Consider the following 21,652-nt stretch of genomic DNA (forward strand, 5'->3'; position numbering starts at 1 on the left):
TAAGATTTGTTTATTTTAAATTCACCTTAAAAAATGTACAGATTAATTATTTTGATAAGATAATATGCTTCACGGAGCATGTCAGTTTTAAATTGTTTTATAATATTTTTTACGCATTTTACCTTATTAAGAAAATGTACTGTTTAAGGGCATAAAAATAAACGATATTTCATATTAGATCACTCTAAGTTATGAAAGTCATTTGGTGAAAGTTTCCATTAAATTGAAGAATTTCTGACCGTTTTATTGCCAAATATGGATGACCAATGCTAGAAAAATGAGTTAAAAACGTTAACGATAATGGATACCTTGGAGCACTGGGTCATCATTAAATTTTATATGCACGCAAAAAAATCTCCAGTAGAGGTTAAAAGGTTTTTATATGCTGCTATTTTTATAGGACAAAGGTTTGCGATTGGAACCACAATTTTAATTGAAGGTTTGAAAATGAAAGTACTGATATATTTAGCTCTTGCAGCACCCAGACCCCCAATCAGCCCGGATCTTGCACCTGTGTATTTCGCTTTATTTCCATATCTACGTGGACAGAGATTTTCGGACCTAAATGATCTACGATATCACACAAAAGATATTATACAAAAATTTGACAAAATGGTGTGAACATGCGTTTTATAAATGGGTTAATGGCATGAAAAGTATGTGAACTAAAAGGTGTTTACTTTGAAAAAGAGTGACAGGTTTAAATTGCCTTTAAGTAGTGTGATGTCACCTGATGTCGTGGAAATATGAAATGGTGCTTCATAAATCCAATTCATGCAAAATAAAAATCACTGTATCTTTTGAAAACAATTTCAAAATCATTTGATTTTTTGCATACTTATTTTCAATTGGTAGTCATTTAATAAAAGATACGTCATCCTACAAAGTACACAGTAATTTTGCTGTAAATCACTTTGTCTGCGAACTTTTCTAACAACCCTCATACATGCATAGTAACCTTGTAAATTAAGCAATTTTAAATCTCTATAAAAAGTCATGCCTCCAAAGTGGATATTTGAAATATATATTATGAAATTTGTTTTCTTTATAGTTAAAAGACAATTTTTTAACCAATTTATACATATTATATGTTATATATTTACTTCAAACTTTTGTTGAAAGAATAGTTATAATTTGAATGAAAACAATTCTTTTAATTTCAGGCTTTGTATATTCTCATGTTGCTGGGATACCTTTTTCTACCTGTGTACATTGCATCAGGTGTAAGTATTATTGTTTGTATTTGACATAAACGTATTAATATTGGTAATTGACATCTTTCTTTGAACAAAGGACTATGTGCGGTATGGTCAAATATCTGCCCAAGATTTTGACCAATTTTTAAATAGTATCATATAAAAATCAAATCTTCATAAATCATTGTACAGAGGATGCCTTTCACATTAATCTTGATTTTAGTCATCATTGCTCATTCGCTGATTATCTATGACGTCACCTAAATGACCTAATTCCTGCAAATATGCAAACAAATGAAAATATTCTCATTTTTGCTTTATATTTTGCATTCGGAAGTGTAGAGTGCAGGTCTGCTCAAGCACGATTTTAACATATGTTTTTCTTCAGATAGTAATACACATTATTCTAAAAAATGGTACTTGAGAAAGCCTGCGCCTGATGTTTCCTAGTCGGAAAAAACATCAGAAAACACCCATATTTTGCTACAAAACATTAATTTATCATAAAAAGGCAATCTTCATGACATCATTTCTACATTATGACGTCACTGTGGTGATAACCTTTTACACCCTTATTTTCAATATGATTTTAACTGTCTTTCACCTCATTTTTAAAGCTCTTTATAAAACTTTGATTTTGGGGGCAAAAAATGTATAATACTGCACATAGTCCTTTATAAATTGATAGTAAAAACGAAGTAAGAAAAAATATTTTAATGTACATCAGTATGTTAGATAAAAGAAACAGCCAAATTGTCTCCTTTTGGGAGTTTGAGTCTGTCTTCATCATGAATTTTTCATGCAGTCTGTGATTTTTGTTAGGTTGATGAACATTTTGACCAATCAATAAAGAAGCATGTAAAATTCAGTCTCTCAGTTTCTATTAAGCAAAAAATTTCCATGAGGGAATCACGCTCGGTGGATGTATATGACAATGTATTGATGTAAAAAAAAATTATCTTAAAAGGTTTACACTATGCCGGAGTATCTGAAGTGTCGCTTTGGAGGACAAAGAATTCAAATCTACATTGCTGTACTGGCGCTCATTGTATACATCTTTACAAAAATATCAGTAAGTACAGTGTATATCATTTATATGCCCAACTATCAAACTAGATTTTAAAGAAACTTCAAACAAAGTTCTATATTATTGAGAGCAATTCAACTAATTTGTTGACCTTGACCTTTCCTTTTACCTTGACATTACTATTTATTGTACAGTTAGTTCAGGTTTCATAAAACTGTTTTAAAAATCATTATTCCTCCCAGTTTAAACAGTGACATTGTTAAAACAAGTGGAAAATATTTAATTCTTTGTTTTCATTTTAGGCTGACTTGTACGCTGGGGCAATCTTTATAGAACAGGCAATGCACTGGGATCTCTACTGGTCAATCTTACTTCTGTTGAGCATTGCTACAATATTCACAATAACTGGTATGGTTAACATTTGTATCTAATGTACAGCCAAACAATCCAGTCATTCTATGATTACTGACTCCTACCACACTCCATTTGACATTAATTTCAATGAAACCATAGATAAAAAACGCATCAACCTGACCCCCCCCCCCCCCCCCCCCCAAAAAAAAAAATATCAGATTGTGAGCACCAATTTTTAGTTATTATTTCATACATTTCAAAACTCTGAAAAATAAAGGCAATATTTTCAGAATATGCAAGGGTTACTTCTTCAGAGAGGGATTTATAGTAAAATATAACCTTTTGTATCTTGAATCATCATTCTTTGCATGTCTTTTAATCATTGAAGTAATTAATTCTTTTATTTTAATTTCCAAAAATATATGACTAATGTTAATCATATCTTACAGGATATCTAATAACATTTTGTAGATATAAATCAAATTTTATGTCAAAGTTGATGATACAACTGATACATAACAAAGGATAAATGTATTTAAAAAAAATCCTGTTGCAAGGGGATGCTATGATTATTAATATTCTAGTTAATTCTACATGAACTGATGCTAGAAAAACAAAACAATATGTATATATATGCATATACCAGTATTCTATAATTTACTTGTATGTTTAGAAAATTGACAAATAAAAAAATAATATATTAAATGAACCTGTTTAGGCCAAAAAATTACTCACTTAATGGTTTTCGGGCAAATATTTTCAAAAACAGATGCGATAGTGTATTAATTTTTTTTTGTCATTTTATAAAAAAAGGAAGCAGGATTTTTTCTTTTATTTTGATAAAGTGCAGTTCTTATCAAAATTCAGAAAAAAGCTACCTTTTAAAGCAAATGAATAGGTGCCTTGCAATGAATGTATCGGTCTTAGATTTATTACCTCAAACTAAATAGAATAAACATATCATTATGTTCTTCAGGAAATACCACATCTATGAGTATTACTGTATACAGGGAAATATTCGCCCCTGTTTTATTTTTGCCCTTTTTGCCCTAGTTGTCGGTGGGCAAATTTAAGACTGGGCGAACTCTACATTACAAATAATATATCTGTTAATACAACTGCGTCTGGGCGAATTCAAGATGGGGCGAAACCGTATGCAATTGTAAAAGGGCGAAAATTACATGGGGTGAAATAACCCTGTATACAGTATGTATAGTACAAGCTGCAAGAACTCTCCTCCTACATGTATTTTAAGTTCAACAGTGTCCTTCTTCATATAATCATTGCTGTAGTGATCATAACTTGAACACAGCATCTTGTAACTATGAATTCGGCTGCTATTTTCAATATGTTATAATTAAGTTTGGATCATTGCGATGTTTGCAATAATGTTTTTTATTAAAGTCAATTGCTTTACTTACCTGAGTATCTAAAATGTGGTCCCAAATCTGGAAATGTTTTTTTACAGAATACACAAGCGCACTAGAGAAATTTTATTTCATTCCTTTATTAATAAAAATGAGCAATGTACAATATGTTGAATTAGATGGGGGCATGTCTGAGAATCAAGGAATTAACTTCTGATTGCTGTAGATACTATATATAAACTCTAATTTGTAGGATTGAAACAATGCGACCTGGGCTAAGTACCTTAAGGCTTTGATATATATTCTAGCTGGTTTTGTAAATTATGTATTTTGATCACCTTACAGTATCTCTATAGCACTCATAATTCTAAGACTTGTTGATTTAAGGTGGACTTACTGCGGTAATCTGGACAGACTTCATACAGACCATTATAATGCTGATTGGAGCACTGGCACTCATGGCCATCAGTAAGTGGTTTCTCCGTCAATTTGAACCATTTTATGAAGAGCTTGGACTTTGGGTAGTTGTGTTAAACAGCAATGTGACATAGGCCTGTCTATTTCATTGTCAGCCACTCGGCCAGGGCTCTCTGAAATCAACAAGATTTTTCTGGCATTTTAGCTAAGACTACGCAATCGGTGCATATTTCGCTTGAAACCGCATCAATTTTTAACATGTTTTAATGCAAGAATTAGATAGCTACAGACCCTGAAACGTGCTACTACACCTCTAAAACGAACCGTACCGTTCCGTGCAAGAAACGAACCGTACCGTTCACAAAACGAAACGTACCGTTCACAAAGCGTACCGTACCGTTCACAAAACGAACCGTACCGTTTACAAAGCGAACCGTACCGTTCACAAAGCGAACCGTACCGTGCAAAAAGCGTGCAAGATAATTTATGCAAGACCCGCCTCCAGACGGACAAAAAAAGCGTACCGTACCGTGCAATAAGCGTGCAACTTCCATATATGGCTTATTGTCTTAATGTCTTTCGATGAATACGGACGGAGATTATCGCTGACCAGATAAGTTCAATATTTTGCTAAATTTTTTATACGGGATAAGATAACACATACTAAGATTTAAAACTGTTATTCTTATTAAAACAGTCACAAAAATATTTCCTTTCTTAGACCGTAACCATTTTTTTGTTTTTCGACAAAACTTGCATCGCCGATTTCTTAATCATTGTAAACTATTAACGTTCACACAATCCGTGGTTATACTATTTTGATTATTTTTATGAAATGTTTGAAACATTGGGTACATACTGGACTTTACATAGCTTTAAGTGATTCTCGGGAGAGAGAGAGAGAGAGAGAGAGAGAGAGAGAGAGAGAGATCTCGTTACCCGAAACGTTAGAAAGTAACGTTTATATACACTATGACTAAACAAGGTTGAAATATATCTATATATAATTTTATATCCTTTTTAAATTTAAAAAAAAATGTCGACTTAAGTTACGCAGACCCAGAAAATGTAAATGACAACCGCATATTACCGGTGACTCGAGTGATTTGTTCTTGAGCTATTTATGTACCAATAAATAAACAAAAAATCACTCATACATGTATGATGAATTGTAAATAAATACATGTACAAAATCTTAATGCATTAAATGCAAGCATTGAACGGAAAAAAAGTACACGCATTCCATAAAATAACTTTCAACTTTATTTCCCGCATAGCTGGTAATGGCGTCGTGATTTCACATGAACAAAAATCACTCGTGCGAAACACGTGTACAGAAGCTGATCTTTGGTTCTATACACAACAGGTGTTATTGTCTTTCTTTGGTTTTTAGCAGTTATTGTACTTTACAACTAACTATGATATTTGGACGCTTAAATAGGTGTACACGAGATGCCGGTATTCACACCTTTCCACGGGCACCTGTTAGGTTACTCATCACAATCTGTCGTACGTGTGTAGGGCCTATAGTCTGGATATATATCTTACTTCTACTTTGTTAGTTTCATGGCTTTTCTTAATCTCTAAAAAACAAAAGAACCGTCTGTAGAAATGGACACAAACAACTACACGAAAGACTATCGGTGGGTGGATCCGTGGAACAATTCAGCGACTCTATACATGCGGGATTTTCACATATTAACTTGCGAAAAAATATCATTTACCGGGTACATTAATGTACAAAAAAAATGATTAATTAAATTATAAATAGTTGAATGAGATAACAAGTACATGTAAGCACAAACACAGCTCTTTTAAAATTTATTTTCAATCTTATATGTGTGATGTGAAATAGCGTCGAAATTTTAACCGTCGAGATCAATCTATATGTACATCGTCCGCTGTACAAACTTTTAGTCATTGTGTTGAAATCGTTGTGAAAACCACGAGTCTGAAATAAGTGAATTCAATTCATACAAATAAAAATCTAATAATTCCAATTGGTTTGCACACAATCACATACACCCTCAGAGAGAGAGAGAGAGAAGGAGAGAGAGAGAGAGAGAGAACTTGTGAGTTGATTATAATACTTAAATTAAAATTTTATCACTGAACTTTATTAGTTAAAATTTCGCTTTAGGTTTCTATAGTTGGTCATTTGAGCGGGATTTTATCTCAGGACTCCACGTTCTTCGCCTGTCAATCAGTTTAAGTATAACAGTACAGATCGCGCCACGCGCCGCGTGCTTCTTGGCTCCTCCTATATGGCTAGAAGAAAATTATCGAATGAAACGTTTTTGTTTTATGTTTTCTTATATCCCTATTGAAAAGAGTGTTCCTATTTTAAATTATTCAACAATAATTTCTCTCCGATTTCATGATTATAATTCATGTACTGGCGATCAGAGTCGTTTTCCCTCGCTGTCGTATTATTTTTGTTGCTAGATAAATTCTTATATATTTATAACTTTTAACATTCATTTGTTGATTACCGGGTATTTTTTCGTGTCCTGTTTACAACAAGTATGTGTGTAAAAAGGTAAATGAAATATAAACAGGTTAGTCAGTATTTGTAAAACGTCAGCTAAATCGCATGCATACGGTGAAGAGCGGACACTTGTTCAACAGAATGATAAATATCGCCATTATATAAATAAAAGTTATTGACTTGTTGTGTATATCCAGTTGTGTACATATCGTATGAAATATGTTACATGAACATGTATAGTTTAACGGAAAAACAAAAACTAATAGTCATATTTTGACTATACACGCGATCTTAGTTCAGATAAGAGAGGCGATGACGGGTTAGATGTAGGTATGATCTATGTATACAAACAAGTGCAGAAAATCATAGAATTAATATTTAAATGAATAAAATTTCATGTCAAAAAACTATATAACAGTTGATTTCAAGATTTCTAATCTATCCATTAATTTTACATCGTCTATTCACTAAGGCAATCGGCGATCGGCAATAGTACTACAGTAGTCCGCAATAAAGAATGATCATACGAATTATGAATAATAAAAACTAGCCGAGAATCAAGATAACGATAAAGGAAACTAAACTAAAAAAATATCGGAATGAAGTCGGGGCAGTTTGTTATAGCAATTTTAAATGGATTAGAAGTATTTAATGACTTCAACTCAAGTACATGTATAGAAATAAAAACTCAAGATGCTTTGTAAAATTATCGACAGCTCGCTGAATTAACAAAAATATATCGGATTAAAGTCAAACAGTTCTTTTAATCTATCTGAATGATTACATTAATCTAAATTAAATACTAATAATAACAGACTGATCAAAATTAAAATTACCCCCGCTTCCCAGTTGTCACTGAGTACACGGTTCACGCAACGTATCAAAAACGGGGGAACGGATGGACGTTCGGATTTTAAATAGATCGATTGAAATTCTTTTGTAATATATCATATAAAAAAAGAAAAATTCTTGTCATAATTACCGCCTTGCTGAAGTAGATCGGGCAAAAACTAAACAAAATTATATGGAGAAAAATCAAAGCGTTCAGGCCACGCCTACCTCATTAATAAAGCGCGCAAACCGTTCACAAAGCGTGCAGCTATTTTTAGCAAAGCGTACCGTGCAAGAAGCGAACCGTTCCGTTCACAAAGCGTACCGTACCGTTCACAAAGCGAACCGTACCGTTCACAAAACGAACCGTACCGTTCACAAAGCGAACCGTACCGTTCATAAAGCGTAACGAACCGAACCGTGCAACTGGTGTAGTAGCACGTTTCAGGGTCTGTACATACTACTGAAAGTCCACGGTTTTGTTAAAATTGTTCTGCTGTTCTCAAAAAGTGATGCAGTAGCCATTACCAAAATTGTGGTACCGGACACCTAGTTGAAAGACACTTTGGGGAATGTGACAAATTCGAAAATCAGCTAATCAAAAGTAAAACTCGCCGATGCACATATAACGGAATGACAACTCCTTATAATATATAATATTTGAAATCTTCTCATATTATTTTTTTAAGATGTACTGAGTTATGACATGGCTGAGGGAGGTAGTAAATTCACATTTATTCTGTCTCAAAGGAATATTACTAAAACCGATTTGGTTTGACTTTTCCGATCGCGTCGCATTCAACTTTTTCAGCTACGTCATACATAAACAATACCCGCACCTTAACCACAGTTTTTTTTATTGAGGGATTCAGCTTACCGCTGATTGGCTGCTGGTTAACTAAGACTAAATTATGCACGGACAGAACAACAACATATCAGAGAATGAAAAATTCACATGGGTACTCGTGACTGTCGAAATTGGGCTATTTTTCGAAAGTGTACACTTGTAATAAAACAATACATACGGTACATAACATATATAGCTGTAGCTCTGTGTATAATTTTTGGGTTAGAAAATATAACGCTACAGTGCATACAATACTTACATGTACAAAAAACTTTACGGCAATTTGCCGCGTATAAAAATAACACTATTTTTTAAAAATATTTACATCATACCATACCACATTTTGTGCAAATAATCCATTTAAATAATTCTTCATTTAGTTTACTACTGTTAATAATTGTAGCTTTACCCGCCCCAAACTTTCTCCTATTAAACAACCTTTAACCGTACTCGGAAAGCGGATCAAGAACTGTATTTTTTATGTATGTAAACAAACCAGTGTTCATGTATGGAGCGGGTGATCGGGGTTCAGAGACAGGTAAAATAAAGAAATCTGCAGTAAATGGTTTGTGGATATTTTAGTATATATATTTACACCGAAAGTGATAGGGCAACAGAAGAGAAACGAATCGGACACTTGCCTAATGAAGACGCACATGTACAAACCTCCTTGCACTCTCCACTTCCGTCTCGTTCTTTCACACCATCGTTCAATACTTTTATTGACTGTCGATTGCCGATCGAAAGGTGTAGAAATCGAGGAATTCATACCTATCACTTTGACTGGCAAGTTAGTAGGTAATACATGTGCATTATACATTTACGGTATTTACATGAAATGAACGCTTAGCACATGCAACTTTTAAATATTATATTTTTTATAATGCCGTACTCTGGACCGTAGCTTGAGGCTATGGTTTAACGCCCGTTTACACAGAGAGGAGAGAGAGAGAGAGAGAGAGAGAGTTTAGCACAGAATTTAAACATACGGGATAGTCGATTTTGAATGAATAATATTGGGGGAATAAACTGTTCTGAGAAATCCTTCAGCTCTGGCATTGCATAAGCGTATACTGATAACTCTGCCTAAAAATAGGAGTTAACCAATCATATAGTTTTCACACCGGCGGCGTGTATAATTTATGCATGACGTAGCTGACAGAAATGATCGTGACGCTATAGGAAAAGTCAAACCAAATCGGTTTTGATAATATACAATGGTTTTGTACACCTATGCATTAGGAAAAATGAAAATAAAATATTATTGGAAATGTAAACTGAGCGATTGTAAGGGGATTCGAATTCAAAGTGGCCACACAGGAAGAAAATATCTATTAAAAAAAAAAATTACAATAGTGTCAACAGTAGGGAAACTAATTGGAGATCTATTACCTTGAAGGGCTTGCTCACAATACTAGGTGCATATATAAATGTTTCTGTGAATAAAAATAAAGATCTTAACAATTATTGTGGATTTTTTAAACTTTCAATGACTGTCAATGAGCATTGATGTGTTGTTGTATCCTGAGTTGTCTATTCCATGATTTGTCCTTTCTATGAGCTGTCCATTCTATGAGTTGTCGCATTGCACATCTTGTGGATTTTATAACCTCGCTTTTATTTTTCTGACACATGTAAACTAAGTGGAACTATGATGATAAAAGTTTGGCATTTGCAATTTTATATTGCAATTTGATGCAAAACGGTTGAATCGTGGAATTATGTACTCACATAAAATAAGGAGTTTACAGTTTACAATAGTAAAAACTGATTAAGGTTCAAAGCTCCATAGATATTAATTAAGATTCAGTAATGTTCAAATTGCTATCAAAGCCTTGTTTATATAAACAAGTACTGTAAAATGCAAGCATGCAGTATAAAACAGAAGAGCATGCAGCCCAAGAGCACCAAAGAGGTCATTATTATGATCTCTACAATAAAGTCATTAATATGATGACTTACAAGTAATTTTCCTGTAGTTAGTCTGTTTGGTTCTTTGATTTCTGATATGTTGTAGTTGGTATTTTGTAAAGGAGTTTAGCAGAAATAATGATAGTTTTTGGAAAGAGAATTTTCTACAATATTGCATTGTAATTTTTGTAATATCAGATTAACTGATAAAAGTTCCCAACTAAATGTCATTTCTATAAAATGCAGGCTTTGCCAAGGTTGGTGGGTTGAATGGAGTTGTTGAAAAGTATCCCCATGCTATTGCAAACACCACCAAGTACTCCAACACAACCTGTGGAGTGCCGCGTGAGGACTACATGCACCTGTTCAGGGACCCTGCGACTGGAGATCTTCCTTGGCCAGGGATTGTCGGGATGTCAATCAACTCCATCTGGTACTGGTGTTCTGATCAGGTACTGACTCTATTCTATAAGGACAGACAAATGTTGTTAATTTCAGTTTTTGAATTTGAATTGGATGATGATCACAAACATTGATATTTACATTCTACTGTGTTTTTCCATTAAATTCTGTGATCTTCAAATGCCTCTAAATGCAACAAGTAGTCAAAGGTCAAATTGACAAGTTTTATTATGACGTCACAAACGTTGAGTGCTGTAAACTGCAACGTCACAAGCGAAAATCAAAGTTCATGCTTGTGGCTGTTACTGTGGCTCTTCCATTAATGTTAACTTACCCTTAGGATAAGATAGGAATTTTAAGGTATGAATCACATTTGCAGACAAGGCAAGAAGTAAAAAAATGTAAATATAAGCATTAAATCATGATTTTTTGAAGTATACACTCTCATAACTGCTGCGGTGTGTGCATACAAATTTTCATAACGCACGTAACTCAATTTGTATGCACACACCGCTGCAGTTATGAGAGTGTATACTTCAAAAAATCATGATTCAATGCTATATTAAGTTTCATTAAGACTGTATTATAAAAAGCTACGTGCCTCTTTAAAGATGAAAAACAAGAGAACTGCTGTAATGATCTCTTGCTCAAGCAGGTGGTATCATCCCAAGACTGAATGAAGATCAAGGACTGATATCATCCAAGGGTTGATATCTGGGCCAAAATCAAATCAGCAGTGGAATGTTGTTTAAAATCATAGATTACCAACGTATTATTCAAATGAAACTAATTATACCCACATATCAAGTTGATGAGTTTATTAGGGCCCCGCAAGGATTTGTGGGTGCCCAATAGTAATCACTCTGTCCGTCCGTCCTTCTGTCCGTCCGTCTGTCACTCTTCCGTCCACAAATTTCCTGTTTTTTTCTAATAACTTTTTTTATGGTTGCCCAATCAAGTTCAAATTTGGTATGGTAGTTCAGTAGGCAGAAATACATGTTTTGATGCTAAGTTTGGTTCTCTATGTCTTCTGGTTTGGAACTGGGGTGGTGGGGTAGATTCCTAACTATGCATAAGAAGAATGGGCAAAGAGAGATAACTGCTGAGAATGAATGGGCAAAGAGAGATAACTGCTGAGAATGTTACCATTGTATACATGGAAGGCTGTGCAATATTTGTCCTTTGGGATTAATTAAACTTCCACAGGAAGAAAATCCTAAGCTTTATCTCTATCTGTCACATTGAGATTAATTACTGCACTGCCTGTGTCTGCAAATGAACTTTGTTTTGAAGTTAAGGTCAATTTTGAATGATGCGTAGTATTGTGTACATTCTTTGAAATATGGATTTAAAATATAATATTCTTATTTTATTTTGGTTAAAATACCGTACACAATGATTTATAATAATTTATTGAATAGAGGCAAAGCCTAGGTATCATTGCATTGGTATCAATTCTTTGTTTTTTTAACAAATTTTATTTCATCCCATGTTAACCCACTTTATCCTGTGGATATGACTCATTGGATATTTTTTTGATATCCCACAGTTGTGACTTTACAATGGGATTTGCCTAGGCATAATGAAGTAAAATAATGTAGAGTTTTATAAACAGTATAAACATTGATTGCGGTGTATAAAACATGGGATAAATAGAATCTCATGTATGATTTGTAGTATAATATGATTTTTATCCAACTTGTGTGTTTTATTCCCTCACTAAGGCTCAAGAAAAAAACACTTTAATTGTTGGATGAAAATCATATCCAACTACAAATCACGAGATCCTATATATTCCAGTTTTTTACATCTTCTGCCGGGCATTTATTTTTCATCATTGTTAATATAAAGAGGATGGAATTCAAAGTTTTTTTCACTTCTCTATATTAATTGTCATAGCGGGGCCCTTCCTGACTGGTCATTTTTCTAGTTAAATGTTTTTTGACCCATTTGCAGTCAGTCAGTCCTGCTTCTTTATAAGGGCAACTCGTTTTGGAATTTCTTGAAACTTTGTAGATATTTTGTAGTTTGTACACAGTATTTAGATATGCACATTACCAGAAAATTCTGATTTTAATTTTTTTCTGGGAATTTCGGCCCTTTGGAACTTACGGTATTATTTTGGTCTTATATTGAATATAGTACATTATGTAATAACAGTTTGTAAGGGCAACTACCGGTATTCTTTAACAGATGCAACTAGGAATTTCATAAAACTTTAAATTTATTTAGGACACAATGTGTAGATGTGTATATTGCCAGAAAATTCCAATTCCATTAATCATCTTGAAATTTCGGCTGCATGGACTTTAGAATTTTGTTTAAATGGGGCTCTTTGAAATAGTCACCATTTCAACAAGTCTAGTTTTATCTGGATGGGCTATTTGCTTCTATGGTATACAAAGAAGCTAATTAGACCAAGTTTTTATTATATCCTTTTTCCATTATCCATTAATTATCAGTAAATTTAAAAAAAAAGGGGGGGGGGTTCTAAATACAAGGGTTTATGGTTCAAGTATTCTCTTACTTTAATGTAGGTGATAGTTCAGAGAGCACTTGCTGGCAAGACGTATGACCATGCTAAAGCTGGAACAGTATTGTGTGCTTTCATTAAGATCCTCCCCCTATTCCTGCTGGTTTTCCCAGGAATGATCTCTAGAATATTGTTTCCAGGTATGATCTTTTGTTTCCTTTGCTTTATCAGTAATACTATACACAGTATGGAGCTACATGTATTTGTATGATAACCATTATTTTTATATATTCAAGAAGTATTTAAAAAAAATATGAGTAGATTTCACTGTGTTTTACTATAAAAAGCATATTTTTTTTATGCACATTTTCTTCTGATATGGCTTAAAAATGCATTCAATGGTGGCATTGTTCACATGCAATTACATGAATTTAGAGTTAAATAGCTTTGAAGATTATCTTTAAGTTATTAGATTTATACTATTGAGTTAAATTGGTAGTTTGTAAAGTAATTTTGATTATACATGGATTAGGGTTCGTTTTGCTCAACCAGGATTTTTTTTTTCATTACTAAACAAGATTTGAGGAGCTACAGGGCATTACTATGATATTTAATATCAACAGTATTTATATTGATGACAAATGAATTAGTTAATGAAAAAATAACTAGCACATGCACTGCAATTTCACTTGAATCTGAAAGTATATAAAAGAATGATTTAGTTGATAAACAAGAGTCAAGACACAAAAAAATGATTCCTTGAATAATCAAATGATATTGTTAAATCATAATAGATTGTGGAGGTCACATATCTAGCTAAGAATATTCATTTATTTATCTACTGCCCATTTATCGCTAGTGCATTGCATTGTTATGCAATTTAATCAACACATACAATTGCACATAAAGAATTAAGTAATAATGCACTGGCGAAAAATGGTACGGGGCCAGTAGTAATTCATTGTAAAAATTTGAATAATTGGATTTGATAGTACATGATTAATATGCTGCTGAATTTATTTTAGCATGATGTATGAGAAGGTCGGTATTCATTTGTTAATAGGTTTATAATTCTTGTGACCTGCTTGTGAAAGTTGATCAACGAAATTCAATTTTAAAATTTCATGGTTGCGTGTTTTTTGCTGACATTTTTTTATAAGGAAAATGTACACAGATGTGTGCTCAATTTATTGAAAAAGATGGTCTTATCGTTTGCAGCAAGAAATCTGATTATGAAATTGTAAATAATATTTCTTTGACCTTACTTTCTACAAACTAACAACTGTGTTTGCACTTTTCACATTTTATTTGTTACTTGTCATGAAAGATTGGAACCTTGAATGAAAATTTCCTCCCATGTTTGAAAAGAACCAGGCATACCATTACAAACAAACATACAAATGTGATATAATTATAATTCAACACACTTTGTTATACATGTATTGACCCTGTTATATTGACCCTGGTTGGTGAAGGTTAATACTAGTACTGATGTACCATATTATTTCAGCTTTAAAAGCCATACCATAAGAAGGCTTGCAATATGAAATGGTCGGGGTGCAAGATATTGTGGAATGAAAAGGGTACATGTCAATTGCAAGTACTTGTGCTATGTGTGTTTTGTAGGGTTACTATTTTAGCATCATCTGATTCTTTTAGATGCCTTAATGTATCAGAATTCAAGTGTTGCTAGTCATGGGTATCTAAGTCTTATCATCAGATAAGAATGATTTGTGAGTGTTAAGTTGTTCATTTTCTGAATTAACTGAAGATATCGATTATTAGAGTCTCATTGTCCTGAAAACCATTACAGCTATTGTTAAATACTATCAAAATATTTGATAGGAATCACATCAGTTAGTAGACTTTTTTTGCAATAAGACTAAATTCTCAAAGTTTATGGGCCAACTTTTGACATCAAGTTACAATAATTAGATAAAATAATTTCTATTCTAAATGCCTGTGTAATGAAGAAAAATGACCCCCGTAGAATAATGACCGGGGGGTCATTTTTCGACGTAGAATAATGACCCCCCTAGCTGAAGATTAATTGGATTTTTCTGAAGAAAAAAGACCCAGGGGTTATTTTTCTTCATGTTAAACATGAAGAAAAATGACCCCCATAGAAAAATGACCCCCCCCCCCCCCGTAAACATGATTAGAAATTGGTTACACCGTATCCAAGATATGACTTTGAAATTTACTTAATTTTTCACTCTGTTCAACTGCTTTTGAAGTTATAAACACCGAATTTGTAAATAAATCGCTGTATATAGTTTTTCATATCCGTAGCAGGCATACACAAAACACTCTTACATTGCCGCAAATTGATTGTTAACAGTTACGTCACTTTCTCATCGACATACGGTGGGAAATGACGCAAATAAAGATAGATTCATACACAATGAGGATATTGTGTGATAATTAACGAACAATAATCATGAAAGAATAATTGTTGTAATAATATAAGCAATATTCACTGGTGAGTGAATTGCCAATCTTAGAATGATACATGTATATATCTTTATGGAAAAAGACTAAGGGGACAAGTAACGTAGGGGTATGAATTCTTCTTATTTACATTTCTTGAGGAAAGTAATTTTTAGAAAATCATTTTGCGTTAGTTTTGTTTACTTCTATGTGATACATGAACATCAATATTCTAAACATTTGTTGTAATGTTGTATTTGTGATCATGAATAGACTTTATTCTTTTAGAGCAAATGTGTGAAAAGTACCTGACTATAGTAAATCTTAATACATAATAAACACTGATCGATTGTAATAAGAAAAGATTGTTTCTAAAAGCGTTGATAAGAGGTTATGGCCCATGTTAGGGATTTATATCCCCCTTGATCTTTATTGTATCCAAAGTAACCAATGCTCATACAAACTATTGTTGCATTAGTCATCTTGATATTAACTAAACTTACTCAAGTATGCCGACGATAAAGTAAAATATATTTTCTAAGTACTTTGACGATTTTCCTTAATGGATGTTAACCTCTACTGGCGTAATGGCTGCTGTCAGTGCCTACTAACTTCAGCTTGGTTATAGTGCCCAACAGTGGAGTAAACTTTTCATAATTTTGGTTTCATCATTAATTCCGCGTGATGCACTTGCATACCTAGCAGTTTGTAATAGTGGAAATCCTCAATGCAAGTATGATTCATGAACAATAGGAAGAATATAAAAGATGCGACGGCGAAGCGCGAAGATGCGAAGACGAAAGTGCCAAGTTGCAACGGCGAAGAAGTGATACTACTATCGCTTCTTTGCCTTTGCAACTTCGCACGTTCGCCTTCGAATCTTCGCGCTTTCGCCTTTTTAGCTCACCAAGACGAAGTCAAGGGGAGGTTATGCTATACTCCCGGCATTGGCGTCCGGATCTGGTTCAAGTTTTTGGTGCAGGTCCTGTATCTAAGCTATTACTACTTCACCTAAGCTGAATGGATGGTGAGTCTTATGATACAGATGCACCTGATAGGCATGGATGCTGAATCAGAGCCATAGGTTGGGGATGCTTGAGGAGGTAAAGGTGTTAATTGCTGGTGCCCTCTGATGATGATATCTTAGTTATTACTGGTCCTAACTTCACCAAACTTTCATGGATGGTGCGTCTTATGATACTGATGCACCTGACAGACTTAAATGCTGAATCTGAGCCATAGGTTTATGATTTGTTTTATAGATGACAGCTTGCATAGTTGATTTAACTTTATTATAAATGAAACGCAGTGGTTGCTTCAGATGCAGAGCCTGATCTCCATTATCAAGGATGCTAAAGAAATCTCCTACCTCACTCAAACCTGCTTGATAGATAGATGTAGTTGTTGTTAAATTATATAACATGATTCCTATGATAAAGTATTGTATGATATGAAACACTATTGTTTAATAGGATACAATATAATACCATATGTTATATTGTAAAACGTTATATGATACGATATAATATTGTATCCTTTTTTAAAATTTTATGATATGATATTGTATCATGATATTGTTCTGTATAGTATTGTATATTATGACACAATATTGTATTATATTATATTGTTTTATTAAATAATTATTAAATCATATTATACTATTACATATGATATTGCAAATATAATATTCATTCCTATGATATAATATTGTATATTCTATGATATTGTATCATACAGTATTGTATAATATGATATTATATAAATAGTGCCTGTTTGGGAGGGTAACAGTTGAAATTGACACCCCGAGAAAACCATTGTCAACCGACGCGAAGCGGAGGTTGACAATGGTTTTCGAGGGGTGTCAATTTCAACTGTTATCCTCCCAAACAGGCACTATTTATTTTGTTATACTGAATGTCTTTTTTAAAATTTTTAAGAAAATTTTACTGCTTTTATATAGGAATAACGTGAATTCTACAGCGAACCGTACGCGCATAATTTTCGCGCATGTAACATTTTTTAATGTTACCCGTTGCCAAGTGCGTTGCTAACGCTGAGGGTAATAGTAAATATTATTAACTGCGTCTTAACCAATCAGATTTTAGTATTTAACATGAAAGTATAACAATGGTTTTTGTAATATAGAATGATATCAAATAAAATTGTATATATTATATTGTAATATTATAAAATATCGTATCATACGATATTGTATAATATGATATTGGTTTATATGATATATTATCATAATGCATGAAATTGTATTTTATGATGTTGTAATATATATTGTTATACTTTCATGTTAAATACTGAAATCTGATTGGTTAAGACGCAGTTAATAATATTTACTATTACCCTCAGGGTTAGCAACACACTTGGCAACGGGTAACATTAAAAAATGTTACATGCGCGAAAATTATGCGCGTACGGTTCGCTGTAGAATTCACGTTATTCCTATATAAAAGCAGTAAAATTTTCTTAAAAATTTTAAAAAAGACATTCAGTATAACAAAATAAATAGTGCCTGTTTGGGAGGATAACAGTTGAAATTGACACCCCTCAAAAACCATTGTCAACCTCCGCTTTGCGTCGGTTGACAATGGTTTTCTCGGGGTGTCAATTTCAACTGTTACCCACCCAAACAGGCACTATTTATATATTATTGTATCATATGATACAATATATATAATGTAATTGTATTATATAATACGTTATTTTATCCCATTATATTTTATCATTTGATATGATACAATGTTGTATCAAATTATATTGTATCATATAATACAATATCATATTATTTATCAAATATAATACAGTATCATACAATACAATATCATACTATATTATACAATATAATAACACATGTTTCAATGTTTTGATGTTTTATTGCAATATGATATTGTTTCAAATAATACTGTATTGAATTATGTTTTATGATATTGTTTTACTTGATCAAATACAATAATGTATAACACAATACAATGTCATATCATATGTTACAATATCATATCTCACAATTTTTGTACGGTATTTTATGGTATTATATGATATATATTGTAAGTATATAGGATGCAATTTTTAATTTTGTATTATTGTATTTATTAACATATGATCATATGATTATCATACAATTTTCTAACAGATATACGATAATGTGTCAAAACAGAATCCATGAATATCCAAGATCATAAAGGACGGTTTTCATATAATATGATAAAGGTAGTCTCATAAAGGTGATGCCTCGTCTCGGTTTGTAATCTGTGATCACCTATGTTTTATAATTGCGGAGCTTTCTATCGTATGAGGGTTCCGAGGCATGTTTTGGAAATTTTATTTTTATAAAATTTATAAAATTAAATTATTCAGGGGGATACTGTCCGGACCCCCTCTCCCCTTTTACTGCGTGAAATTATTAATATTGAATTTTCCCTGGGGGACGGATCCCTCTCCCTCCTCTAGATCCATGCATGAGCAAGGAGTGTCGCATAATGATATTAGAATGTTACTGTGTTTGGTCCACGGTAAACAGACAGCTGGTAAGTGATAGGAGTCTGGAAGTGCCTACATGTATGTACACATTATGGTGGACATTAAATTTTGTGTGGAGTATATAATAATTAGGCATAGCCAGCATTGGTAAACATATATGTCACATGTACACATTAAAATATTTATAAACATTCATAGTAAGCGCGATGGCCTAGCGCATGCGTACCAATAATAGCCTGGATTAATCGAAAAACCTTGGCGAGTACGGTGCCTGCATTAAATTCTATGTAATCGACCGAGACTTGCTGAATGCAATCAAAAAAGGCGAAGGCGATAGTTTGAAGATGCGAAAGCCAGAGTGCGAAGTTGGGAAGGAGCGTATCGCTCCTTCCCCTTCGCACTTTAGGCATCACATCTTCGCGCTTCGTCGTTGCATCTTCGCACTTTTGCTCCATCGCCTACGCACTATCGCCTTCGCACTTTCGCCTTTGCAACTTCGCATCTTCACCCTATATTAAGGTCGGAGTGGCCCTATCGGAACACCATAGATATATGTAAATGTAATTGTTAAAGGGGCATGGTCACGATTTTGGTCAAATTCTGTTTTCATTATTTACAATGCTTGAGGAAAGCATTTCTACTGATCAAATGAAATTTGAGGGTCAGTTGTAAACTTATAAGCAAGATACAGGGCGCACAATTCTTTGTCATGTAAACAAGGCTCGTGCCCTGTTGTTGTTTACATAGGTTCAATATACCAGTAAAAAATCAAGCTGATTTGTCTATCTTCTTATTCATTTTAAGCATGAATAAACAGTTCATTACGTTTAACACATTCATTAGGTCTAAAATTAGAACTTTATCTCAACATTCAAAATGTAACGAATGACACTCAAATTTTTGTTGCCTAATAAAAATGCCTTACTAAAGCATTGTGAACATTAAGATCGGAAATTTTTTTTTGGACTAAAATCGTGACCATGCCCCATAAGATGACAACCATACCCCGATGCAATACGTCAATGTCTTGTTATAACGGAAGGATTTTTATTTTCTAAGCTATACCCCTTCTTTCACTTTAAGTTAATTTGAATATGAATTATAATTTCTGTAACTTTCTGTAAACTGCAGCAGTAAAAATTACAATAGTGCAAAGACTATTTCACAAATACTAAAAAATATACTGAAAAACTTTAATCTACAAGGGGGTCATTATTCTACAGGGGTCACTTTTCTTCATGTGGAGTGTGCTCATTTTAATGAAAATGACACTTATTCTTCAGTCAAAGGGGTCATTTTTCTACATAGAATAATGACCGGGGGGTCATTATTCTACGTCGAAAAATGACCCCCGGTCATTATTCTACAGGGGTCATTATTCTTCATTACACCTGCAGACCTATTTATGATCTCCCACTAATACTGCAATCATTGTATCCTGTAGACAGTTCTGAGCATGTGTTAGTGTTGTAAATCATATTCTTTCACTATTGTTCACATGTAATATTAAGTGGGAATGATAATTTTTTTCATCTGTATAATTGTTCTAATCTTAAGAGCTGATAAGAATCCCTTTATTGATGAATAATCCTTGCAGAAGATTTATTATATTTAAAGCAATATGAGCAAGTTTATGTTCAACCAAGAAATTGTATTAAAAAAATAATGATGTAGATTATATACTTCTGTTAGTCATGATTTTTTTTTGGGGGGGGAGGGGAGGGGGGGGGGGGGTGGAGATTGTTGAAGGCAATTAAATTATCATACTGTCATCCTGTACTAAAATTGGTTTGTTAAGTATTGCATAGTACATGAATCTTTCCATATATAAAATGTATTTCTTTTAATTAATCATGCATGTTAAGGAACATGCAGAATAATATACAAAGAAGCAATATTTTAATTATAATATTAAATGAAATAATATTCTTACTAATACAGCTCACATTCTGTTAATGCATTTGTTTCTCTGAATGCCATAGAAAGCGGATCACGGACATGTCTGATGCCCATTTACATGTATTATGGTATATGTATGCACGAAATAACATGGGACTTTTCATTTGATTTTTCCGGGTACATGAATTTGGTTTTGCTTTGCATTTAGATGTGTGACGGTCAGACTGGTTCGAATACCGGCGCCAGATAGCTCAGTTGGTAGAGCACCTGAGTAGAGATTTAGGGGGCCCAGGTTCGAATCCTGGTCTGGTCCGTCATTATTTCTTCCATCCCGTTACAGATGCATTTGTTTATTCACCATTCTGTGATGTGAGAATAAGATCGATGACTATTCATTAATCGAGTCCAGTTAATCTTTTATTGTCTTGCAACCATCCAGTAAGTTACTTGTAGCTGTTCAATAAGTTTCTATGGCTACAGGTAACAAACTGGACTCCTTCAGATAATTTGGGTAAACACAA

At 33.3% G+C, this 21,652-nt stretch overlaps 1 protein-coding gene across 2 annotated transcripts in view; it reads left to right on the forward strand.

Moving 5' to 3' along the window:
* The window catches only part of LOC128192403 (sodium/myo-inositol cotransporter 2-like), a 43,992-nt gene that overhangs the window by 11,040 nt on the left and 11,300 nt on the right, over positions 1–21,652 (forward strand). For both annotated transcript variants that reach the window (XM_052865042.1, XM_052865043.1), the window contains exons 4-9: positions 1,164–1,223; positions 2,164–2,268; positions 2,526–2,631; positions 4,332–4,412; positions 10,685–10,890; positions 13,378–13,513. In XM_052865042.1, coding sequence (XP_052721002.1) covers positions 1,164–1,223; positions 2,164–2,268; positions 2,526–2,631; positions 4,332–4,412; positions 10,685–10,890; positions 13,378–13,513 — 694 coding nt within the window. The remainder of the gene's footprint in view (positions 1–1,163; positions 1,224–2,163; positions 2,269–2,525; positions 2,632–4,331; positions 4,413–10,684; positions 10,891–13,377; positions 13,514–21,652) is intronic.

The sequence above is a fragment of the Crassostrea angulata genome, chromosome 7 (genome assembly GCF_025612915.1).
Source record: "Crassostrea angulata isolate pt1a10 chromosome 7, ASM2561291v2, whole genome shotgun sequence".
NCBI classification, from domain to species: Eukaryota; Metazoa; Mollusca; class Bivalvia; order Ostreida; family Ostreidae; genus Magallana; species Magallana angulata.